General features: G+C 53.5%; 1 protein-coding gene across 2 annotated transcripts in view; it reads right to left on the minus strand.

Moving 5' to 3' along the window:
• Positions 1–24297, minus strand: part of LOC128847088 (von Willebrand factor A domain-containing protein 5A-like) — a 29332-nt gene extending 5035 nt beyond the window's left edge. The window contains exons 1-12 of one of the 2 annotated variants that reach the window (XM_054046424.1): positions 24244–24297; positions 18150–18209; positions 17746–17948; positions 16233–16455; positions 12588–12760; positions 11841–11955; positions 5416–5588; positions 5180–5268; positions 4884–5028; positions 4254–4333; positions 2939–3053; positions 2572–2736 (exon numbers count right to left, since the gene is read on the minus strand). In XM_054046424.1, coding sequence (XP_053902399.1) covers positions 2572–2736; positions 2939–3053; positions 4254–4333; positions 4884–5028; positions 5180–5268; positions 5416–5588; positions 11841–11955; positions 12588–12760; positions 16233–16455; positions 17746–17948; positions 18150–18189 — 1521 coding nt within the window. In that variant the 5' untranslated portion in view covers positions 18190–18209; positions 24244–24297. Of the gene's footprint in view, positions 1–2571; positions 2737–2938; positions 3054–4249; positions 4334–4883; positions 5029–5179; positions 5269–5415; positions 5589–11840; positions 11956–12587; positions 12761–16232; positions 16456–17745; positions 17949–18149; positions 18210–24243 lie in introns of those variants that run through there. The other variant, XM_054046425.1, reaches the window with a different exon arrangement.
• Between the last annotated feature and the right edge of the window lie 1587 nt (positions 24298–25884).

Here is a 25884-nt window from a genome sequence, read left to right on the forward strand (position 1 = left end):
AGTGCAGAGAACTCCCCAGCCCAACTGCCATCATTAGAGGTCAGAGTTAACATTCTTCACTGAAATCAATGGGGTTGGGGTGGCACAAAGACCCCCAGCAAAATGGCCATCATTAGGGCTCAGAGTCAACAATCCCCACTGAGATCAACGAGGTTGGGGTAGCAAAGAGACATGCAGCCCAATGGCCATATTTAGGGATCAGAGTTAACAATCCCCATTGAGATCGATGGAGCTGGAGTAGCACAGAGACCCCCAGCCCAATGGCCATCTTTAAGAACATAAGAGCGGCCATACGGGGTCAGACCAAAGGTCCACCTAGCTCAGTATCCTGCCCTCCAACAGTTTAAACCTGCTGCCTATTAATTTCATTTGTGACCCCTAGTTCTTGTGTTATGAGGAGTAAATAACACTTCCTTATCTACTTTCTCCACACCAGTCATGATTTTATAGACCTCTATCATATCCCCCCTTAGTCGTCTCTTTTCCAAGCTGAAAAGTTCCAGTCTTATTAATCTCTCCCCATATGGCAGCCATTCCATACCCCTCATCATTTTTTTTTGCCCTTTTCTGAAACTTTTCCAATTCCAATCTATCCTTTCTGAGTTCGTGTGACTAGCTCTGCACAAAGTATTCAACATGTGAGCGTACCATGGATTTATATAGAGGCAACATGATATTTTCTGTCTTATTATCTATCCCTTTCCTAATGATTCCCAACATTCTGTTCGCTTTTTTGCTGTCGCTGCACACTGAGTGGATGTTTTCAGAGAACTATCCACAATGACTCCAAGGTCTCTTTCTTGAGTGGTTAAAGCTAATTTAGACCCCATCATTTCATATGTACAGTTGGAATTATGTTTTCCAATGTGCATTACTTTGCATTTATCAACACTGAATTTCATCTGCCATTTTTTTGCCCAGTCACCCAGGTTTGTATAATTTGGTGGTGCCCAGAACAGGTCCAAGCAGAGCCGTCCAGTCCATAGTACAGACCAGGGCAACTGCCCCAGGCCCCGCGCTTCAGGGGGATGCGGGGTCCAGGGCGGCCTGGGGGATTAGCAGGGGGCCTGGTGCCGGCAGCAGCAAGCGACCCGGCCCCAGCCTGCCCCGCCCTGCTGTGCTCTGCCTCGCCGACTCCCGGCGTCGCGAGGGGGAGGGAGCCGGAAAGAGGCAGGGTGGGGGTAGGGAGTTGGGGAAAGAGGTGGAGTGGGGGTGGGCGGAGCAGGGCAGGCTGGGGCACTTGCTGCTGCCGGTGCCTGGCCCCTGCTACCCGCCCAGGCTGCCCTGGACCCCGCGTCCACCTGAAGGGGTTGCCCCGGTCCATCCTATGGACGGGACGGTTCTGATTAAATATAAACCCAAATATTGGTGGAGCCGGGCCCACGTTCCTGAATATTGGTGGAGCACGGGCACCACAGGCCCATATAACTCCCCGCCTATGTTGTAAGATCCTTTCGAAGCTCTTCGCAGTCTGCCTGGGACTGAACTATCTTGAGTCATTTTGTATCTGCAAATGTTGCCACCTCATTGTTTATCCCGTTTTCCAAATCAGTTATGAATATGTTGAACAGCCCTGGTCTCAGTACAGACCCCTGGGGGGACACCACTATTTACCTCTCTCCATTCCGAAAACTGACCCTTTATTTCCTATCTTTTAACTAGTTATTGATCCATGAGACGACCAACCCTCTTATCCCATCACAGCTTACCTTGCTAAAGAGCCTTTGGAGAGGGATCTTGTCCAAGGTCTTCTGAAAGTCCAAATACACTATAGCCAATGGATCCCCCTTGTCCACATTCTTGTTAACCCCCTCAAAGAATTCTAGTAGATTAGTGAGGCATGATTTCCCTTTGCAAAAACCATGTTGACACTTCCCCAACAAATTCTGTTCATCTATGCGCCTGACAATTCTGTTCTTTACTATTATTTCAACCAGTTTGCCCAGTACTGAAGTCAGGCTTATTGGCCTGTAACTGCCGGGATCACCTCTGGAGCTCTTTTTAAAAACTGGTGTCACATTAGGTATTCTCCAGTCATGTTTAGTTTATCAATTTGTTCCAAAACCTCCTCTAATGACACCTCAATCTGGGACAGTTCCTCAGATTTGTCATCTAAAAAGAATGGCTCAGGTCTGGGAATCTCCCTCACATCCTCAGCCATGAAGACCGATGCAGAGAATTCATTTAGTTTCTCCGCAATGGCCTTATCGTCCTTGAGTGCTCCTTTAGTATCTCAATTGTCCAGTGGCACCACTGGTTTTTTAACAGGCTTCCTGCTTCTGATACACTTAAAAACATTTTTGCTGTCACTTTTTGAGTCTTTGGCTAGCTGTTCTTCACATTCTTTTCTGGCCTTCCTAATGATATTTTTACACTTCACTGGCCAGAGTTTATGCTTCTTTCTATTTTCCTAACTAGGATTTAACTTCCACTTTTTAAAGGATGCCTTTTTACCTCTCACTGCTTCTTTCAGAGTTATTGCCCAGGAAGGGGTGGGGGGTTCCTGGCGCAGTCACTGATCCCGAGCCCTGGGGGTGTCCTGGGGGAGGGAGGGGGGCCTCGCTCTCTCACCTGGGGCAGCCCGTGGAGCTGGGTGTAGATGAGGCACCGCTGCCCAGGGAAGATCACCTCAGGGCCCCGGCCCAGCAGCGCCGCCTCCATCCCGGGAGGCAGATCCCAGCTCAGCGAGATCCCAGTCACGGCCGGCTGCAGGGCCCGCTTCAGAGACTGCAGCGCCTGGGGGAGAGACCAACACACCCAGGGTGGGGCCAGGACACCAGGGTCCTATCCCCGGCCTGGGGGGTAGGGGGGGCATAGGGACTGGTGGGTTAGAGCAGGGGGGGCTTGGAGCCAGGACTCCTGGGTTCTCTCCCAACTCTGGGAGGGGAGTGGGGTCTGGTGGGTTAGAGCCGGGGAGCCTGGACTCCTGGGTTCTCACCTTGGGCTGCATGCGGTCCTGGCCTGTGATGAACTCGGCGCTGCCCCCTGCTGCCCGGGCGATGCCTTTGACCAGAGCCGTGGAGGCCCCTTCCCCGATGCCGAAGGAGAAGCACCTGCAGGGGGGCAGAGTCCGGGGGCGGGGTCAGAGACAGGAGTGGCAGGGGCAGAGCTCGGGGGGCCCATTCAGTGCTGGGGGGCAATTGGAGAGGGGACAGTAGGGCTGGGGGGCAGGGTGAGGTGAAGGGATAGGCAGATGTTGGGGTTGGGGTCTCTCTGTTGGCAGGGCTGGGCGGCAGGGTTGGGGAGATGATAGGGCCGAGGTTCTCCATGCTGACAGGGCTGGAGGGAGAGAGTTTGAGGTTGCTGGGGGGTCTCCAGGTCGGGAGGGCAGGGGGCAGCTTTGGTGAGATAATGGGAGGCAGGGTTGGTGGGTGCTGGGGGGAGAGAGTTTGGGGTTGCTGAGGGTGCCCATGCCAGTAGGGCAGGGGGGACAGTGTTTGGGGTTGCTTGGGGTCCCCAGGCAACAAGGCTGGGGGCAGGGTTAAGGGGTGCTGTGGGGCAGACAGTCCCCATTTGCACCTGGCCCATGTAAATGCAGAACCACGGTCACCCTGAAGCATGGCTCCCGACCAGGCCAATGGACGCTCCACGAACTGTCTGCGTTCAGGCCACACAGCGAGACCCAGGCGGTGACGGAAACTCGCCAGATGGTTTTCAGCGAGGAAAAGGGACCCTGGGAGGGATCGTGCGTCTGAGCTCTTCTGGACACCAGCCCGAGGTCCCCAAAGCCATTCTGGGGCACCCTGAGAATGCAGATCCCATGTCTCTCCCATCCTCTGAACCCACAAACTGACTCACCTGCTTCATGGTTCACTGCGCTAACCTCTCGCTAGCTGTTCCCTTCTCCGAGCTCACACACCCGCGGTTAGTTCACAGGCGAGCTCTGGAGTGTCCTGACCGCGGGATCAGTGCCTGGAGAACCGTGTGACTTTGGGTTTATGTGCCCAATCTCGTTCCATCCAGTCTGTCCGGGTGGTCAGTTTGGCTGGAGCACCCACGGGGACCGTCCGTGGTCAGAGTGGCCCAGTGATCCAGGTGCGCACACTGGGTCCTGGCTGGGGAAACCGAATTCTAGGGAACACTCCCAGGTTGGGGGTTGGGGCATCTGCCTTGGCTTCTGACAGTCTGAGCTGAGGTTGGCACTCTCAGCTGGGTGCCACTCTGCACACCATGACAGCAAGGTTGGGGGTATCTTAAGTAGCAGGGTGGGGGCAGGGTGGGAGGGATGATGGAGGGGCAGGTGCCCCTGTTACCTGTGGGCCCCCCGGTGACGCTGCACCTCAGCTATGACATCTTGGGTGTTCCCCACCTCCCCGTCCGTGAACACGAACAGCTGGTGGGGGAGAGACACTGTCAGAGCCGGGGACCCCAAATCCCCCTGGAGACACCCCCTCCCCCTGGGAATGGGGGCAGCCCCCAGAGAATCTTCCCCACTGACCCCCCTCCCAGAGACCTCCAGCCCCATAAAACTCCCCAGCCCCCCTCCCTCCCTTCCCAGACATCTCCCCTGGGGGGGCTGACAGACAGCGACCCCTGACTCTAACTGTTCCCTGGCCCGTGGAGACACTAACCTGCCCGACTGCTGTGGGCACCTTTCCAGGAGCTCCCTCCTGCCCCCAACCATGTGCCCTCCCTGCCCCCCAGCTGCAGGGCACCCCCAGAGCTGGGCTCAGCATGAAGTGCTGCCCCCCAGATCTATACAGAGGTACCCCACCCCCAGCTCCTGCCTACCATGCCCTGCTCCCATCCCTGGGGCAGTGGCCCCCCATTGTCTCCAGACCTACTCTGAGCCCCCCCCCACCAAAGCCCCCGTCAGCTATCCCCCGCCCCCAGCCCCAGCCCCTCTCTGAGCCCCCAGGATGCCCTGAGGCTGCCCCCGGTACCTGGCGTGGATGCCCGTCCCGGCAGGGGCTGCTGTAAATGGCTCGTAGTGGCGCCAAGATCTCGGTGCCCCCCAGGTCAGCCTGGAGCTGCTGGACGCGCTGCAGGGACTCGGCCATGGTCTGTTGGGTGTATCCCACGCTCTGCCTGCGGGGGGCGCCAAGGGGTCAAGGGCCGGGATACCTGGAGCCAGGGACACCCCGACCCCAGCCAGCCCTGCCCCCAACCCACAGACACCCCGACCCCAGCCTGCCCTGCTCCCTAACCCACCCAGCAACATGCCCTGCCCCAGACTCACGGGTAGAAGGACTCGAACCGAGACCCAAAGCCGTAGATGTTGAAATAACAGCCCAGGGGCAAACTCTTCAACAGCAGGACCAGGGTCTCCTGGGAACGGACAGACAGATGGTGTCACCCCCACGGGCCCAACCAGCCTGGGCTGCTCTCCCACTCGGCTCTGTCCCCCCAGGCCCAGCCAGCCTGAACTGCTCCCCTCCACGGGCCCATGTAGTGTGGCTTCCCGCCCAGCCGTACCTTGGCGCTGTCGATGCGCTGGGGGGAGCGGTCTCGGCCGTCCATGGGGCACTCCATGCTGCCGGAGCGGTCCAGCAAGAAGATGAACTCCCCGGCCGAGCTCTGGCCTGGTACAGCCTCGGGCAGGCTGGGCAGCAGGGTCACCATTACGGTTGGGTCACCCATCAGGGAGCCTGCAGGGACATGGGACCAGGCCCAAATGGGGAGGGGGCATGGGGTCGAGCCCTGTGAGCCTGCGAGAGCCCCCAGGCTCCCACTCCTGCCCCAGAGTCCCACCCATGTCCCTCACCCCTCCTGCCCTCCCCATAGATCCCCCCCAGCCCCCACCTCCCAACTGCCTTAGAGCCCCACCCCTCTGTCCCTCCCACCATATCACCCTCTCCCTAGATCCCCCACCACCCCCATCCCCTCAGTATTCCCTGACTGCCCCAGAGTCCCCCCTCCCCCCACCTTTCCTCTAGATTTCACACTGCCCCCAATTACCAGCTCCCCAGCGCCTGCCCTTCCATTTCCTATTCTCCCCAGTATTTCAAAACCTGCAGTGCACCCCAGTGTCTACCTGCTCTCAGGCACCCCACCCTCCCACCCCCAGCTCCGCCGAATCCCCCCGCTCTGGTCCCCGCGGCCCCCCCGCCCCCCCCAACACCTCATCCCCAGCTCCTTCCACACCCACCCATAATCATAAGAACAGCCAGACTGGGTCAGACCAAAGGTCCATCTAGCCCAGTATCCTGTCTGCCAACAGAGACCAATGCAAGGTGCTTCAGAGGCAGGGCTGGCTCTAGGTTTTTTGCCACCCCAAGCACCAAGAGCAAAAAAAAAAGCTCCGAGAGCGCAACAGCCCCTGGTACTGTGCTGCCCCAAATACGTCCTCTTTTGCTGGTGCCTAGAGCCGGCCCTGTTCGGAGGGAATGAACGGAACAGGTAATCATCAAATGATCCATCCCATTGCCCATTCCCAGCTTCTGGCAAACAGAGGCTAGGGACACCATCCCTGCCCATCCTGGTTAATAGCTGTTGATGGACCTATCCTCCATGAACTTATCTAGCTCTTTTTTGAACCCTGTTACAGTCTTGGCCTTCTCAACATCCTCTGGCAAGGAGTTCCACAGGTTGACTGTGTGTGAAGAAATACTTCCTTTTGTTTGTTTTCAATCCACTGCCTATTAGTTTCATTTGGTGACCTCTGGTTTTTGTGTCATGAGGAGTAAATAACACTTCCTTATTCACTTTCTCCACACCAGTCATGATTTTACAGACCTCGATCATATCCCCCCTTAGTCGTCTCTTTTCCAAGCTGAAAAGTCCCAGTCTTATTGATCTCTCCTTATAGGGAAGGCGTTCCAACCCCTCATCATTTTTGTTGCCCTTTTCTGAACCTTTTCCAATTCCAATATATCTTTTTTGAGATGGGGCCACCACATCTGCACACAGTATTCAATATGGGGGTGTACTATGGATTTATCTAGAGCAGCGCTTCTCAAACTGGAGTCCGCGGACCCCTGGGGGTCTGCGAGGGATCTCCATGGTGTCCGCAGGTCCCGCTGACCAACTCTTTCCCCTCCCTCAACTCCTCCACCCGGAAGCGGCTGCCAGCTCCCTGTGGCCCTAGGTGCCTGGGCAGCCAGTGAGGCTCCGCTCACGGCCCCTGCCTGAGTGGTGGCTCCGCAGCTCCCATTAGCCAGGAAGGGGCAGGGCAGGAGGTCCCCGAAAAATTTTAAATAAAAATGGGGGTCCTTGGGTTGCTAAAGTTTGAGAACTGCTGATCTAGAGGAAATACAATATTTCCTGTCTTATTATTTATCCCTTTCCTAATGATTCCTAATATTCGGTTTGCTTTCTGGATGTTTTACTCCTGGGGGAATTCTACACCACTGCACATGCACAGAATTTATGTCCAGTGCCGATTTCTTTGCTTCCCTGCAAAAAAATGACTTTCTGGTGAGAAAGCAACGGGAAGCCACAAGAGCGGTCATGTGACCCTCCCCAGCCGTATGTTTCAGGTGCCCAGGGCAGCCGGCAGAGAGGTAAATCACTGTGGGGCAGGGGGCAGGACTGGGAAAGACCCAGCTATTGGCTCCTACCCTGTGCTGGGTTCAGCTGCTAGTCCCAGCTGGGCTGGGGAGGATGGGACTTCCTCTTTCCCGGCATGGCAATTGGGGCCGCTTCAGACCCACCCCCAGATTTCTCCCCCAGCTGCAGGAAGCTCTGCAAACTCCCCCCCCCCCCACTTCCTGCACCCATCGCTCCTCAGCTGAACGGGGAGGGATCCCTGTACAGGGAGCTGCTCCCCCATCCGTCCAATCCCCGTGCATCCAGACCCCTTCATACCCAGACCCTCCTGCAGAGCCTCACCCCCCCGCACTCAGAACCTACCTGATGAGCCCCACTCCCGCTGCACCTGGACCACCCCAACGAGCCACCTGCACTCAGATCCCCACCCCACTGAGCCCCAACCAGCTGCACCTGGATCCCCACCCCACAGAGCCACCCACACCCAGAGCCCACCCTGCTGAGCCCCAACCACCTTCACCCTAACCCCCTGCAGAGTCCCATTACCGTTGCACCCAGAACCTCCCAACAAGCTCCTGTGCATCCAGATCCCCCCCACCTGCAGATCCCCCACTGAGCTGCCCGCACCCAAACTGCCCCACACAGAACCCTCTCAACCCACACCGGAATCCCCCCACACTAAGCCCCTCCAAACTTGGATCCTGCCTTCCTGAGCCTGCCTGCCCCACCCCTGGTGCGCCTGGCATGGAGGGGCAGGGTCCTGGGGTGTTTCTGGGGCAGGCCCAGTCCTTGTGCTGTGTCAGGGTTGGGTGCAGCCTCACCGCTGAGTGTGTGTCCTGGGGGGAGGTGCACAGTGATCTCCCACCTCTGTGCAGCCAGTGGCCTGTGCTCCCCATTGCCATGCTGGAGCCGCCACATTGATTTGACAAATAACATTTGCAGAATTTTAAAACACTGTGCGTGGAATTTTTATATTTTTGGAGTAGAATTTTTAATGTTTTGGTGCAGAATGCCGCAGGAGTCATGTTTTCAGAGAACTATCCACAATGACTCCAAGATCTCTTTCTTGAGTGGTAACAGCTAATTTAGACCTCATCATTTTATACGTATAGTTGGGATTACGTTTACCAGTGTGCATCACTATGCACTTATCAACATTCAATTTCATCTGCCACTTTGTTGCTCAGTCACTCAGTTTTGTGAGGTCCCTTTGTAACTCTTCACAGTCTGCTTTGGGTTTAGCTATCTTGAGTAATTTTGTGTTTTCTGCAGATTTTGCCACCTCACTATTTACCCCTTTTTCCAGACCATTTATGAATATGTTGAATAGGACTGGTCCCAGTACAGACCCCTGGGGGACACCACTATTTACCCCTCTCCATTCAGAGAGCTGACCATTTATTCCTATCCTTTGTTTCCTATCTTTTAACCAGTTACCAATCCATGAGAGGACCTTCCACCTTATCCCATGACAGCTTACCTTGCGTAAGAGCCTTTGGTGAGGGACCTTGTCAAAGGCTTTCTGGAAGTCCAACTACACTATATCCACTGGATCACCCTTTTCCACATGCTTGTTGACCCCCCTCAAAAGCATGTTGACTCTTCCCCAACAAATCATGTTCATCTATGTGTCTGACAATTCTGTTCTTTACTATAGTTTCAACTGTTTGCCCGATACTGAAGTCAGGCTTACCGGCCTGTAATTGCCGGGCTCACCTCTGGACCTTTTTTAAAAATTGGTATCACATTAGCTATCCTCCAGTCATCTGGTACAGAAGCTGATTTAAATGATAGGTTACAGACCACAGTTAGTAGTTCTGCAATTTCAGAACTCTTGGGTGAATTCCATCTGGTCCTGGTGACTTATTACTGTTTAGTTTATCAATTTGTTCTAATGACACCTCAATCTGGGACAGTTCCTCAAATTTGTCACCAAATAAGAATGGCTCAGGTTTGGGAATCTCCCTCACATCCTCAGCTGTGAAGACCAATGCAAATTCATTTAGTTTCTCCACAATGCCCTTATCCTCAAGTGCTCCTTTAGCATCTCAATCTTCCAGTCGCCCCACTGGTTGTTTAACAGGATTCCTGCTTCTAATGCACTTTAAAACATTTTTGCTATTACTTTTTGAATCTTTGGTTAGATGTTCTTCAAATTCTTTTTTGGCCTTCGTAATTATATTTTTACACTTCACTTGCCAGAGTTTATGCTTCTTTCTATTCCCCTCACTAGGATTTAACTTCCACTTTTTAAACGATACCTTTTTACCTCTAACTGCTTCTTTTACTTTCTTGTTTAGTCACGGCGGCACTTTTTTGGCTCTCAGCCACAGGGATGTTAAATTTAATTAGATTATGGTCACTATTACCAAGCGGCCCAGCTATATTCACCTCTTGGACCAGATCCTGTGCTCAGCTAAGGACTAATTAAGAATTGCCTCTCCTCTTGTGGGTTCCGTCCTGAGGTGACATGTACCCAGTCAATATGGGATAATTGAAATCCCCCATTATTGTTATTGAGTTTTTTATTTTAATAGCCTCTCTAATCTCCCTGAGCATTTCACAGTCACTATCACATCGTGGTCAGGCAGTCAATAGTATATCCCTACTGCTATATTCTTATTACTCGAGCATGGAATTACTATCCATAGAGATTCTGTGGTACAGTTTGGTTCATTTAAGATTTTTACTTCATTTGATTCTATGCTTTCTTTCACATATAGTGCCACTCCCCCACCAGCACGATCTGTTCTGTCCGTCTGATATATTTTGTACCCTGGTATTACTGAGACCCATTGATTATCCTCATGCCACCAAGTTTCTGTGATGCCTATTCTATCAATATCCTCATTTAATACAAGGCACCCAAGTTGACCCATCTTATTATTTAGAATTCTAGCACTGGTATATAAGCACTTTCAAAACTTGTCACTTTTTAGCTGTCTGCCATTACGTGATGTAATCAAATGGGACTTTCATTTATTTGGCTCTTTCTCATCAGATCCTACCTGTATTTTATCATCTTCCATCCTCTCCTCCGTACTGGGACATAGAGAGTCTTCATCAATAGATCTTCCCTCTGTCCTAACCACGTACTCCTCAGCACCTGTTGGCTTCCACCCAGCCCTTAGCTTAAAAACCGCTGTGACGTTATGAGTGTAATATATCTCATTGAAAGGTGACAGGGTCAAAAAGAGTTAATTACCTCACAGACTGAACTGACCCATGGCCGAACTTTAAAGACTGGTTAGGAAGATAAGTAAATGAATAGGACTTTGAAGTCCGCATTGTTAGAGGTAGAAGGGTAGATGTTTGCTTAGGTCTTGTAATGTAAGCAAACAAGTCTTGTCTATTGCTATAGCTTTGATTCAAAGATCAAAAAAGGAATATTAACAAATAGTATTATTGTCTATATGTCTCTTTGAAGGTTGTGGTAACCTTTTATCTGAACTGTTTAATGGATAATTACCCTGTGCTAATTGCCAGGATGTTTGGGAGAAGGAGAGTTAAGCCTATTGTTTTCTCAGGCCAAAAGGCTGCTGGAAATGTGTAAGAACCCTGGGACATGAGCCTTCTGCATCTCAGATCTGCTTTGGGTTTCAAGATGGGGAAACCTTAAGCCATAAGGATTGAGATCCCCAGTCACTGACTGGACTCACCCTGAATATGGACATTGGACTATAACCTATGGACTATTCCTAAAAGGACTTTTGGCAACTACAAACTCATCTCTGCTATGTACCTGAACCTCAATAATTGACTTCAAGTCTGTATGTACATTGATCTTTTAATCAACACTCTCTTTCCTTTTTTAATAAATTTTAGTTTAGTTACGAAGAATTGACTAATAGTGTGTATTTTGGATAAGATCTAAGTTATAACTGGACCTGGGTGTGTGGCTGATCCTTTGGGATTGGAAGAACCTTGTCTTTTATCTGATGAGATAAGATTTTCAATAATCATCACCATATCTGACATGTTTGTCTGGACGGAGGCCTGAGGCTGGGCACTTTAAGGGAACTGCGTTGTTTGGACTTCTGAGTAACCAATGGGGTAATACAGAAGCTGTTTTGGGCTGGCTTAGTAAATCTGAGTATTGGAATATCCACCAGCTTTTGGGGTGTGTCTGCCCCATTTTGTTTGCAGTTCACCCTAATTGAGTGACCTCAGCTGGCTCCCACGAGCAGCATCGTCACAACTGCTCTACGACCTTTTTAACCCTGCCCCAAATTCCCCCAGCACCTCTTTGCCCTAGGAGCCCCCATTCCCCTACCATCCCCCTCATTGTCCCAGGTCCCCCGATCCCACGTCACCACCCAGAATACGCCTCCCCCACATCGCCACCCTATGAACCCCCATTCCCACCCCCCCCGGCCAGGGACAGCAGGGTGAAGGATCCCCGCCCCCCCTACCTGGCTCTGCTCCGGGCAACCCAACCTCCAGCACCGCGCTAGGTTTGTGCGGCTCCGCGTAATACACCAGCAGCTCCATGTCTCGGTCCCACGGGGGGGCCTCAGCCAGAGACACCTGGTGGGGCGACAGACTCCGTCACTGCCCCATGGCTCCTGGGGAGCAGGGTCCCACTGGCTCTCACGCCAGGCTCAGTGCCCCCCATGTAGCCAGGGGGAGGAAGCAACTCTAGGTTAGGAGGGAGGGAGAGAGGGAAAAACACCCAAAGGCAACACAGGGACTTGGCTCTTCTTGCAGAAAACACTGCGAAAATTCTGACTTTGTTGGGCTAAATCTTTCCAATTTGGGGGTGATATTTTCCCGGCCCCACCATTTTCTCCCATTCAAAATCAAGAAGAGGGAAACTCCCAGAAAGCAAAGGGAACCAGGATCCCTCGAATGTCCAGGATTTCACCCCCACAGGCTGGTCTCAGCCCCTTGAGTTTTTCCCCAGAGAACATGGGCAATTCCCCAGATCCGTTGGTGTCGCTCAACCCTCTTCCCTGCCACCCCCCCGTGCCTTCTGGGACCCACCCCCTGCCCTGCCCCAGAGCTCCCACCCCTGTATATGCCCACCAAGGACCCACGCCCAGTCCCCTGGCACCAACCCTCGGCCCAGAGCCCCCATCACACCCCTGCTCAGAGCTGCCCGCCCATACTGGCTCTCCCAGGGGGATGGCAGGGACCCAGGTGTCCGGGTGAGCCCTTACCTGGGCGGTGGTCCGGTTCCCAGCCGTGTAGCTCAGGGGGGTGAGGGAGCAGTTGGAGAGTACGCGGTCGAGGCCATGGGGTGACTGCAGCGTGACGCTCAGGCTCAGGGTGTAGGGCAGCTCCCCCTGGGGGACTCGCGGGACCCCCTGGGTGACGTCCTCCCCGTCCCACCCTGCAGAGAGAGACACGGGGTGAGCATGGGGCCAGGCAGAGACAGATGCATCCTGGAGGCGAATGCCTGGCTGCGAAAATGGTGTCGCCAGGAGGGCTTTGGCTTCCTTGACCACAAGATGCTGTTCCAGGAAGAAGGACTGCTAAGCAGAGATGGGGTCCAGCTAGCGAGGAAGGGAAAGAGCATATCTGGCTACAGATTGGCTAGCCTAGTGAGGAGGGCTTTAAACTAGGTTTGAAGGGGGCAGGTGACCAAAGCCCACAGGTAAGTCAGCAACACGGAGACCTGGAAGAAGGGTCGGAATTTGGGGGGAGCATGGGCTGTTAAAGAGGGATAAGGGAGAGACACGACAGAACTGGGGGAGAGGGGTCAAATCAGTATCTTAGATGTCTGTATACTAAGGCGAGAAGTATGGGGGAATAAGCAGGAAGAACTCGTAATGCTAGAAAATAAACACAACTATGACATAGTTGGCATCACAGAGACTTGGTGGGATAATATGCATGACTGGAATACTGGGATAGAAGGGTACAGCTTGCTCAGGAAGGACAGGCAGGGAAAAAAGGGAGGACGTGTTGCCTTATATATTAAAAATGTGTTTACCTGGACTGAGACTGAGCTGGAAATAGGAGACAGACTTGTCGAAAGTCTCTAGGTAAGGATAAAAGGGGTAAAAAACAAGGGTGATGTCAGGGTAGGGGTCTACTACAGACCACCAAACCAGGAAGAAGTGGTGGATGAGGCTTTTTTTAAACTGCTAACAATTAATAAAATCATACAAAGCATAGGACTGTGTGGTGATGGGGGACTTCAACTACGCAGACATCTGTGAGAAAATAACACAGCAGGGCACAGATTATCCAACAAGTTCTTGGAATGTATTGAAGACAATCTTTTATTTCAGAAGGTGGAGAAAGCTACTAGTGGGGAGGCTGTTCTAGATTTGATTTTGACAAATAGGGAGGAACTGGGTGAGAATCTGAAAGTGGAAGGCAGCTTGGGTGAAAGTGATCATGAAATGGTAGAGTTCATGATTCTAAGGAATGGTAGGAGGGAGAACAGCAAAATAAAGACAATGGATTTCAAGAAGGCAGACGTTAGCAAACTCAGGGAGTTGACAGGTGTAAGGTCCCTTGGGAAGTGAGTCTAAAGGGAAAAACAATTGGAGACCGTTGGCAGTTTTTCAAGGAGACAGTATTAAGGGCACAAGAGGAAACTATCCCACTGCGTAGGAAAGATGGGAAGTATGGCAAGAGACCACCCTGGCGTAACCAGGAGATCTTCAGCGATCTAAAAATCAAGAGAGTCCTACAAATAGTGGAAACTCGGTATAATTACAAAGGATGAATATAATCAAATAACACAAGTATGTAGGGACAAAATTAGAAAGGCCAAGGCACAAAACGAGATCAAACCAGCCAGAGATATAAAGGGTAACAAGAAAACAAATACATTAGAAGCAAGAAGAAGACCAAGGACAGGGTAGGCCCATTACTCAGTGACGGGGGCAAAAGAATAACAGAAAATGTGGAAATGGCAGAGGTGCTTAATGACTTCTTTGTTTTGGTTTTCACCAAGAAGGTTGGTGCTGATTGGACGTCTAATGTAGTGAATGCCAGTGAAAACGAGGTAGGATCAGAAGAGGCTAAAATGGGGAAAGAACAAGTTAAAAATTACTTAGACAAATTAGAGGTCTTCAAGTCACCAGGGCCTGATGAAATGCATCCTAGAATACTCCAGGAGCTGACTGAGGAGATACATGAGCCATTAGCAATTATCTTTGCAAAGTCATGGAAGATGGGAGAGATGAAAAGGACAAATCTAGTGCCTATCTATAAAAAGGGAAATAAGGACAACCTGGGAAATTACAGACCAGTCAATTTAACTTCTGTACCCGGAAAGATAACGAAGCAAATAATTAGACAATCAATTGCAAACACCTAGAAGATAATTCGGTGATAAGTAACAGTCACCATGGATTTGTCAAAAACGAATTGTGTCAAACCCACCTGATAGCTTTCTTTGACAGGGTAACAAGCCTTGTGGATGGGGGGAAGCGATAGATGTGGTATATCTTGACTTTAGTAAAGCTTTTGATACTGTCTCCCATGACCACCTCTTAAACAAACTAGGGACACGGAACCTAGATGGAGCTAGTATAAGGTGGGTGCAAAACTGGTTGGAAAACCGTGGTTCACACTCATGCTGCAAGGACATAACGAGTGGGGTCCCAAATGGATCAGTTCTGGGTCCGGTTCTGTTCAATATCTTCATCAATGATTTAGATAATGGCATAGAGAGTACACTTATAAAGATTATGGACGATACCAAGCCGGGAGGGGCTGCAAGTGCTTTGGAGGATAGGATTAAAATTCAAAATGATCTGGACAAACTGGAGAAATGGTCTGAAGGACAAATGCAAAGCACTCCACTTAGGAAGGAACAATGGGTTGCACACATACAGAATGGGAAATGACTGCCTAGGAAGAAGTACTGCGGAAAGGGATCTGGGAGTCATAGCGGATCACAAGGTAAATATGAGTCAACAGTGTAACACTGCTGCAAAAAAAGCGAACATCATTCCGGGCTATATTAGCAGGAGTGTTGTAAGCAAGACACGAGAAATAATTCTTCCTCTCTACTTTGCTCTGATTAGGCCTCAACTGAAGTACTGTGTCCAGTTTTGGGTGCCACATTTCAGGAAGGATGTGGACAAATTGGAGAGAGTCCTGAGAAGAGCAACAAAAATTATTAAAGTTCTAGAACACATGACCTATGAGGGAAGATTGAAAACACTGGGTTTGTTTAGTCTGGAGAAGAGAAGACTGAAAGGGGACATGATAACAGTTTTCAAGTATGTAAAAGGTTGTTACAAGGAGGAGGAAGAAAAAATGTTTTTCTTAACCTCTGAGGATAGGACAAGAAGCAATGGACTTAAATTGCAGCAAGGGCGATTTAGGTTGAACATTAGGAAAAACTTCCTATCGGGTGGTTAAGCACTGGAATAAATTGCCTAGAGCGCTTGTGCAATCTCCATCATTGGCGATTTTTAAGAGCAGGTTGGACAAACACCTCTCAGGAATGGTTTAGATAATTAATCCTGCCACGAGTGCAGGGGACTGGACTAGATGACCTTGCGAGGTCCCTTCCAGTCCTATGATTCTATGGGGGGAATGGGCTATTGAGAGGCATGGGGGGATGCTGGGAGGTTAGGAGAGGGCCGGGGTGTTCACGTACCCTGGGGCAGGGATTGCAGGGCTGGGGTGGCGCTTACCATGGGGCACATAGTAGTGGCCTATGGGTCTATGAGGGTCCATGTGGGTCTTTCCCTGTGGGGTACGTAGCAGGGGCTAGGGAACTTCGGAGGGTTACAGGCTGTGGGATCATTCACTGTAGGGTGCGCAGTGGGGGTGTTGGGGACTACGAGTCTCACCAGGCAGGCTAACGTGGCAGGGGTATCTGTGGGTCTCACCATGGGGCGTATAGCGGGGGCGCAGCACAGCTGGCAGCATGTAGCGGGCGGCTCCATCGGGCTCCAGCGGCAGCTCGCAGACGTAGCGCAGGGTCAGCACCGCCTCCTCCCCGGGGGGCAGGTTACCCAGGGAGCAGCTGAAAACATCGCCCCCAGTCCCCTCCTGCTGCAGCAAGAATGAGCTCTGCCCCGCGGCCAGCGCGTCCCCGTACAGCTCTTGTGCCTGCCGGAGAGACAAGGTCACCCCAAGTTCACCCTGGCCCCTGAGATCCCCCTGCCCTGCCCCCCAACCAGCACATCGTCGAACAGGTTACTTCTGGGGGAATTCTGCACCACTGCGTATGCACAGAATTCACGTCTGCTGCAGAATTCTCCCCCCCGCAGAAAATGCATTCTGCCCAAGAAGTGCTGCAGTTCCACCTTTCACCCACCAGAGGCTGCTGTGGCACTAGAGAAGCCAGGAGCCGGCTGCGTTCTTCACAACACCCTGCCTGCGGAGCCTGGTTAGGACAGAGTGGGGCACACGGGGCTCCGGGGCAGTGGGTGGGGGGGAGAGACTGGGCTGTGGGCTCAGGAGCTAGTGGGGTGACACCATTGAACCAAGGACTGAATGGGAGGGGGGCTGCAGGGCTACACGGGAACAGGAGAAAGGGGATGCAGGGACACACGGGGATGGGGGGAAGAGGCTGCAGAGACCGAGGGGTGTGTGTAGAGACAGGGTCAGATGTGCCTGACTGAATGGGAGAGGCTTGGGCTGAGCAAGGGTCTGCATGGGGGGAGGCTCCCCAATTCCCTAAGAATCCCTCCCGCCAAAAAAACCTGTTCCATACTTCTCCCACTCACACCCAACAATCCTCGAGGTTCACTCGACTCTTTCCCTCTCCCTCAGCTCCTCCATTACCCCTGACTCCGCCAAGCCTTTGTGCTGCTTCTGAGGGGGGCGGGAAATATGGCTCTATATTGTAGTTTAATATAATTGTATGAATAAGCTTAGAAAGGAATCTATTCATGGAAAAATTTACCAGAATCTCTTTTTTGGTCAGTGTTGTTACAGACGTACTTGCTGATACTATTTTGAAATAAATTACCAAAATAATGGAAACTGCCGTGATTACACTGTGTTATTTTGACAAAAAAATATGCAGAATTTTAAAATATTGTGCACAGAATTTTAATTTTTTTGGTGCCAAATTCCCCTAGAAGTAACAGCTCCTGCACCTCCTGGAGAGACAGGGTCAGCCCGAGATCTCCTTATCCCATGAGATCCCCTTGCCAGGGTGTCCCCATACAGCTCCTGTGTGTGTCAGGAGAGAAGGGGTCACCCCGAGATTCCCCAGTCCCCCAACATCCCCCTGCCCTGCCCCCCAGCTAGTGTGTCCCTGTACAGCTCTTGCACCTGCCGGGAGAGATGGGGTCACCCCGAGATCCCCCTGCCCTGCCCCAAAGCCAGCGTGTACCCATACCCTGCCCCCCGGTACCATCTCTCCTTCCCAGAACCCTTGCCTCCGGGTACCTTTTTCTTCTCGCGGAGCTGGGCCTCGATGCAGGCGCCCCCCAGGCGGGCCTGGAAGGTGTAGACGGCCGCCTCGGCGTCCACGGGGAACACAAACACGGCCTCCACTGGCTCCGGCTCCTCATTCCTGTAGAGCAGCTCGCAGCCGACATCCGCCACGAAGCCTCGGATCAGCACCGTCACCGAGCCGCTGCGCAGGGGCACTGGGGGGCGGGGAGAGGGACATCAGCCATGGGCCCCTCTGACCCCCACGGGCGCCGGGGGAATGGGACATCAGCCACGGGCCCCTCTGACCCCCATGGGCGCCGGGGAAGGGGGATGTCAGCCATGGTCCCCCCACAAGCCCCTCCATGGGCTCTGGGGGAGGGGGGCATCAGTCATGGGACCCCACTGCCCTGACTCACCCGGCTTGTTGGAACTGTTCAGGAGGCCACAGCTCGTCATCTTGGTCTGGGGTCGGAGATCTGTGCGGGGGAACGGTGTGCGGTGAGATACAGGGTTCCCATGGAAACTGATGGGCACAGGGTGTGTCCCCCAGCAACAGCTCTGAGACCCCAGCCCCACCCCCCTGCTCAGCCAAGTCCTGTGGCAGGGAGTCCCGCAGGCTCTTGGGCCTAGCTCAGAGATCAGAGAGACGGTTCCTCTCGGGCCCCCCCGGGCTCCCCCTTCCTGCACATGGCGCCAGCTCCCAGCAAGTAGGGGCAGGCAGGGACCAGGGCACAGCTGGGAGCTGGATGGAGAAATGTGTGTGTGTGTGTTTTTGGGTAATGGGGATGGATGGACAGACGGACGGGAGGGGGGTGGGGATGGATGTTTGGATGGAGGAAATGGCTGGGAGCTGGGGGAGGGGTGGAGAAATGTAGGGGAGTGTCACAGGGCCCTGCACATCTGCTGGGGGTGGGGGAGAACGCCCCTGCTTGCCCAGAGTGGGATGGATACACCCAGTCATCACGGCTCTCAGCCAGGCCAGACAAACACAATCCGGGACTACCAACCCCCCCCACATGGCCCCAGCCCCCGGCAGGGCCTGGGATACGGTTGAGAAGGAAATGTACGGGGAATGGATGAACAGACGGAAGGAGGGGAGTGGGGATGGAGGGAGGGAGGCATGTGGGTGGGGACGCACAGACAGAAGAGGGAGTTGGACAGGCGGGGGGGTGAGGACAGACAGACGGATGGAAGGGGGGGTTGGACAGTGCGAATGGGTGAGGATGGACAGACGGACAGAAGGGGGGGTTGCACAGTGTGTGGGGGTTTTGAGGATGGACAGAATGGGGCGGGCGCCTCTGACTCAACAAGTTGGTGAATTTCCTGATCTGGCTTTGATCCGAACACCCCCCCTAGGCCCCGCTCCCAGAGCTGCGCTGCCCCCTGCTGGGCAGAACCGGACCTGCCCGTCCCGGGTCATAGACCCCGCTCTGCTGAGGGCGAGTCCCCGCGAAAACAGCCCCTGCTCCCAATTCCCTACTTTGGGTGTACTGAGCATGCTCACCCGAACTGAGCATGCCCAGTAACCTTCGCTGTTGCCACTGCCCTCTCTCTGCCCTTACTTCTACTTACGATTTGCTGCCTCCTCTTTGGAGGGGTTTAAAAGGATTAAGGGGGGCAAATCGCAGCGGGGGGCTGTCAGGGTCTGAGCAGGGGGCAGAAATTTACTGGCCTGGGGGGATCAAGCTACTGTAGGTAGTGGCAGAAGAGGGGCTGAAGGGGAAAAATCGGGGTGGGGGTAGGAGCCGGGGTTAAGCCTTGGGGGGGGGGGGGAGAGATGCTGCCAGACCCCATGCGGGGACAAAACCCCCGTTTAGGGAGGGGATGGGGGGGGGAACAGTGACCCCGTGGGATGAGCCACCTGCAGTGCTCACTAATCTAGGGGTGTGGGGGGTGCAGAGGTTGTTTTCATTCTGCTCACAGGACGCTGCATGTCCGCCCTGAAGCAGAGGGCGGGTTCCTGGGACTGGGGTCTTAAAGGCACAGGCCTCCAATTCCTAGCCTGTCAAAGCTTAGACACCGCAGCTCCTCTCTGTCATATACAAGTGCTGCGGGCCTACGTTACTGCTCCAGCCAGGAGACTGAATGCGATGAAATATTGTACTCCCTCCCTCCCTCCCTCCAACTCTGCATCTCACATTTTGAATATGTAAAAGAGTCTTTTATCAATTTCTATGTCTATATGAAATCACTGCAGCTCCTTTCTCTTATACAACGTGCTGAGTTGCTAACTCCCTCCCAGAGCCCACATGTCTGCACCCCCTCCTGTACCCCAATCCCCTGCCCCAGGGCAGAGCCTGCACCCTTCACTCAAACTCCCCATAGCCTGCAACCCTCCTGCACCCCAACTCCATCCCAGAGCCTGCACCCCAAAAAGGGCTGGATTAACCTTTTGTGGGCCCTGTGCTAAACATATTTGTGGGCCCCCATGGGGGAAATGGGGACATGGGGCAGGGGGGCAGAGTCCTCAGAATGAGGGGCTGGCCGGGGCAATGGGAGATGGGTCATGGCACGGCAGGGACAGCCCCACTCCACCCAGCCCAGTATTAGGGCACTGTTTACAAACCGGGAGCTGCCAGACCCACACTGTTCAGCCCGGCCCTGCACTGCCATCGTGCTTCTTCCCCTTGGGGGTGGGCCCATGCTGCACCATGCTACCCCCCTGCCCAGCACCCTATGCCCAGTGCCACACCACTCAGAGACCCCCGCAAACCCACATGCCCAGTGCCCTCCCAGACCACTCCCTCACTCACTCAGAACCCCCCCCACAGATCCTCTCACTGCCCAGTGCCCCCCAGCTCCTACCCTCTCCACCACACCCAGGTTGAGAAGGCGCGCCACCTCTTGGTTTAGGAGGGTGGCATGTTCCCGGTCCCTGACGTCTTTGTCCTTGGGGGTGGGTGCAGGCTGGCCATGGCGTTCCCGATGGTTGACTGACTCCACCCCAGGGAGTTAGGTGCCGGGTGGGAGTACAGGTACTCATGTCCCTTAGCCAGAACCAAGTACTTTTTTTCTGCTTTCTTGGAGATGGGCACCAAGGAAGCTGGGGTCTGCCACAGGGCAGTCAATATATCGGCCACACCTTGGTGAAGGGGTAAGGCCACACAGCCCGGTGCCGAGGAGGACAGAACATTGAAAAGGGTATCCGACGGCTCCTCCATCGCCTCAGCCTGGAGTTGGAGATTCGAGGCTACCCTTTTGAGGAGCTCCTGGTGAGCTTTAAAGTCCTCTTGTACAACGGACGGAGGTGCTGCTATGGTCTCCTCCGGTGCCGCCGAGGGGGCCGGTCCGGCTACCAGGGCATCGGGAGGTGCCGCTGGTTCGACTCCCAAGACCCAGTCCGGGCCTGGTGCCGCCGGTTCGGTGCCCGTCGACTTCTGACTCTGTCAAGAGGGGGGACACCGAATGGGTCTGCGACGCCCTGGCTACCGCGCAGGGTCTCGCCTGGGCAGGCAATTGCGGACACGGTGCCCATTGACACCATTGGCCCTGCCACGGCGCCCCTTGCCACTGACTGGCGTGGGTGCCGAGCGGTGCAGGCTGCTCTTGGGGCCTGGAGCGGTTCGGGGACGGGTGGCTGGGTGCCGAGGCCGAGGTCGCCGTTGACCGCACGGTGCCGTAGGAGCAACAGGAGCGTCTACGGTGGTGCCGGTGCCGACCTCGAGATCTGGGCCTCGACGACAATGAGGAGCAGTACTCGACCGAAGTGCTGCTCTCATAGTCGTCCCGGCGATCGTAGCTTCAACGCTTCGGTGCCGGTAACGCCCGAGGAGAGCTCCGTCTATGGTGTCTAGCGGAGTGGGCACTCGAGCCTGAGCGTCCATAACGATGGCGTTGGGATCTGCTCCTGTAGCTCCTATCCAAAGAGGAGCGTCGACGCCGCTTGTCTCGGTGCCTGTGCTCCCGATGGGGAGTGGAGGACCTTCGAGGCTCCTGCGCAGGTGAGTCAGCAAGTCTGATCGGAGTGGAGGACTGACACGAGCTATGTGAGGACCTCGGCGAATGGGGCGCGCGGTCCTCGGAGCACGGGCTGTCTCTTGCCGGGGAGGGCTGGTGTGCTCCCAACGGCGGCTTCCCTCAGGACCGGGAGCCTGTCTCAGGTGGCACACCCGGCACCGGGAGGGAAAGGATGTCATGCGCGGCCAGTGCAGCCTCCGGCGTCGACAGCATTCTCACCGCGGGAGAGGCACGCGTGGACGGGACCGGACTACTCCACTCGGCGCGAGTCGGAGGTCTGGGTCCCGGGGGGGATCGTGGGCTGCCCAACTCGGGTCCGGCCTCACCCCTGTCCTTTTCTCGGCGCCGCTTCCCTTGCTTCTTAGCAGGTGAGCGGTGCCGACTGGTGGAGGGCGCCTTGCTCCGCACCGACGATGAGGCACTCGGTGCCGAGTCTGATCGGCGTGCTGGTGCCGGGGCCAATGCAGATACCATCAGCAGGGCCCGGAGCCGGATCTCTCTCTCACATTTCGTTCGAGCCTTGAATGACCAACAGATCTTACAGCGATCGGTTACGAGTCTCGCCCAAGCAGCGAAGACACTGAGTGTGCGGGTTGCTTCTTGGCATAGAACTGCGACAGGAGTCACATGACTTGAAGCCTGGGGCACGAGGCATGCCTCGCACCAGGCAACAAACTAAAGAAGTTATCCAACTAAGGAGAAGATGAGTACTACTAAGGCTACTGGAAGGGCTACAGCAAGGCAGGAGCACAAAGTTCCGACTACCTTCACTGGCGGGAAGAAGGAACTGATGGTGGGGGGAGTGCGCAGCTCCCCTTATAGGGCACTATAGAGGTGCCACTCCAGAGGTCGCAGTGGTGCTCCCCCACTACAGGTACTGCTAAGGGAAAAACTTCTGGCACCAGTGCACGTGGCGAGCACGCACACCTACTGCGGAATACACAGGAGCAATCACTCAAAGAAGAATAGCTAGTTCCACATTGAAATGCAGCTGTGCATTTGAGATACTATACAACTGTAGTACATTTTGCACTGCCTGCATCTACACTGACATCAGGGAGGAGAAGAGGACAAGACTGTCCCTAGCATATATGATTAAAAAAAAAGGCATCACACATTTTGAGTATTTAAAAGAGTCTCTCATAACTATTTGTCTATGTGAAGTCTCATAACAGTTCACAAATTTTAGGATTGCCTTTTGCTGCATTCATCTTGCCTGTGAATCCAGCCCTTACAGTCCCATGTTCACACGTCATTGCTGGTGTGTAGAAGCTGATTCAGAAATATTCAGTAAGTGTATTATATGGTGTCATCTTACATCCTTCTCAAGGGCAAAAATCTTCTGCAACAATGAAGGCTTGGGCTCATGACCAGTGGCTGCAGAACTTTTGGATGCGCAAGTCCACATTTCTGCATCTGTGTGCGAAACTCACGAAAATAAAAGCTGCACTGACAACGGAGAAGAAAAACTAATTGCATTATGGGGATCTCCAACACTAGATTCTTATTGGTCAATCAGTGGTTTCTCTCCTAAACCAAGGTGAAATGGATTTCTTTAATGTATGTAGTCACAACATATTATTAAAGATCATTTCATGCTCAATGCCCTGTTAAGATCTCTGCAGTCACAGATAATACCGGTCTTCTTGGGGAACCAGGGCACAGTATCCAGTCTGTCTGACTCATGAAAGGACACCCCCCACTTGAACCAAAACTGATCAGAGAAAAAACTTGCATAGAGCAGTGAATGGCGGTGTGAGACACACCTAGATCCCTGTTGACAAGTTTCAGGCAACTCCCTTATCCTCATCTGCATTAAAGATGTGACAGATCAATTTGGCACATTAGCCAGGAGGAAGCAGATCGTGAGTGTTTTCGACCACAAACCCCATCCCTCCTAATTCGCAACCATATCCCTGGACCAGTGACAGGTGCATGGGCAGCCAAGTCATTGGAAAGGAGCAAGGAGAAAGCCAGTGAAAAAAATGAAAGTGGCCATTCTGGTATCACCTTGGGCTCAGCGGTATGCTCTGTACCCCCAAACCTTACCTCCCTTTTCATGTATTCACACAGAAAAAAGTGAAACAGCGCGCCTCAATCATGCAATAGATCAATTTGTCACATTACCCAGGAGGAAGCAGATCGTGAGTGTTTTTGACCACAAACCCCATCCCTCCTCCAACCCCATGGACCAGGCGGTAGCAAGTAGCCCCGATTGTTACTGCTGCGTGGCGGAAACCACGCCCGTTGCAAAACGGGAGGATTGCTATACCTGTCGTCTAACCTGCCAGTGGGAAGGGGGCGGTGGGAGCTCCGTGGGTGGGACCGGGCCGTCACTCCAAACCCCCCACTCCCTACATCCACCCTGCGCAGTGCTGGGGGCGGAGAGACCCCCCGGCCGTGTTACAGGGGGCAGTGCACACACACTTGTATGCCCGGCAGGACTCGTGGGTCCTAGCCCCGGTCGGGGGGGCTGGGCACTAGGACTCCTGGGTTCTCTCCCCGACTGGGGGCCCTGGACCACAGGGGAGGGGGCTGTGGGGTCCCTGTTACCTTCACTAGCCCGGGCTGTGGCGCAGAGGCTGGAAAAGCAAAACCGAAAGTCACTTTTCCAGGCTAGCCCCGCCCAGTCCAGCCAGGGAGCGTCTGCAAACTCCCCGCCCGCAGCTACTCTCACCCAGGGGCCTGGGATGGTCCCGCTATCAGGGGAACCTTCCTGGCGTCTGCACCACCCCGGCGGAGTTGGCTAGTGAAACCAGAGTCCTCGCTCCAGCTCCCTTTGCCCGGAGGCCTGGGTGCCCTCGAGTGCTCCCCTTCCTCCATCCGGCTCGGCCGAGTCCCCGAAACCCCGACAAGGCTGGGCCCAGGAGTCTGGTCACTCAGGACAGGGGCTGGGTGTCCCCACTCCGGGGTGCTCTCCCCGCACCTGATGCCTCCCTGCCCTGCTGGCCGTTACATACAGTTCAAAGCAGATACACTCGAGTTAACAGCAAGTGATAACAAAAGCCAGGGGGAAATGGGCAAGTTTCTAGGGCAGTGGTTCTCAACCTTCTTTTCCCCTACAGACCACTTGAAAATTGCTGAGGGTCTTGGCGGATAACTTAATCATAGAATATCTGGGTTGGAAGAGACCTCAGGAGGTCTCTAGTCCAACCCCCTGCTCAAAGCAGGACCAGCACCAATTAAATGATCTTTCCTAATGTTCTTTGTACTGTTAGCTAACTGTTGTTGGATAAAAGCACAATATAAAAAAACCCTTACTAATAATTAACTATCTCTCTTGAATGCATATTATCTGCACACATAGCGCAGCTTTAAGATGCTAAACAAATCTATGAGTCAACTAGAAATAGCCATGCTCTCATTGCAAACAGGGCCGGCTCCAGGCACCAGCTTGGCAAGCAGGTGCTTGGGGCGGCACGTCCAGCTATTCGGCAGCAATTCAGCAGATGGTCCCTCATTCCCGCTCGGAGCGAAGGACCTCCCACCGAATTGTCGCCGCAGATCGCGATCGCGGCTTTTTTTTTTTTTTTTTTGGCTGCTTGGGGCAGCAAAAACCCTGGAGCCGGCCCTGATTGCAAATATTAATACAATATGTTCTGATACTGGAAAGGAGCGGAAAAGGCATTCACTCAGGCGTATGCAATTTCTCTGAGATGTCCACTTTCAATTTGATTAACACTTCATACACCTAGAACAGTAAAAATAAATAATAAAGCAACACAAACAGCAAAATGAAACCACAAACAAACAAGTGACAGCACTGAAAACACAAAGGGAAATAAAACATCAAGTGGTTGGTTATGGGTATTTTAAATGGGTATTTAGGATCCACGCTGTGCAAGTGCAACAGAGCCCTGTAGAAACAGGCAAAGTTCTCCTGGTTTCGCATTATGTGTGTCACCAACTCAAAAACTCACAATGGACTCATGGAGTTTTTAGAAGCCCTGGAGCACTTGAACTAGGGTGACCAGACAGTGAATGTGAAAAATCATGACGGGGGTGGGGGGTAATAGGTGCCTATGTAAGAAAAAGCTCCAAAAATCAGGACTGTCCCTATAAAATCAGGACATCTGGTCACACTAACATGAACACATGGCTTGGAATTTGCAGACAGATCCCTGCTTCAAAGAGCTTGCAAATAAGGTCTTTATCCTACAAAACACCTAGCAGCATCCCCGCCAAACCTAGTGC

Source organism: Malaclemys terrapin, chromosome 12, assembly GCF_027887155.1.
Source record: "Malaclemys terrapin pileata isolate rMalTer1 chromosome 12, rMalTer1.hap1, whole genome shotgun sequence".
Taxonomy (NCBI): Eukaryota; Metazoa; Chordata; order Testudines; family Emydidae; genus Malaclemys; species Malaclemys terrapin.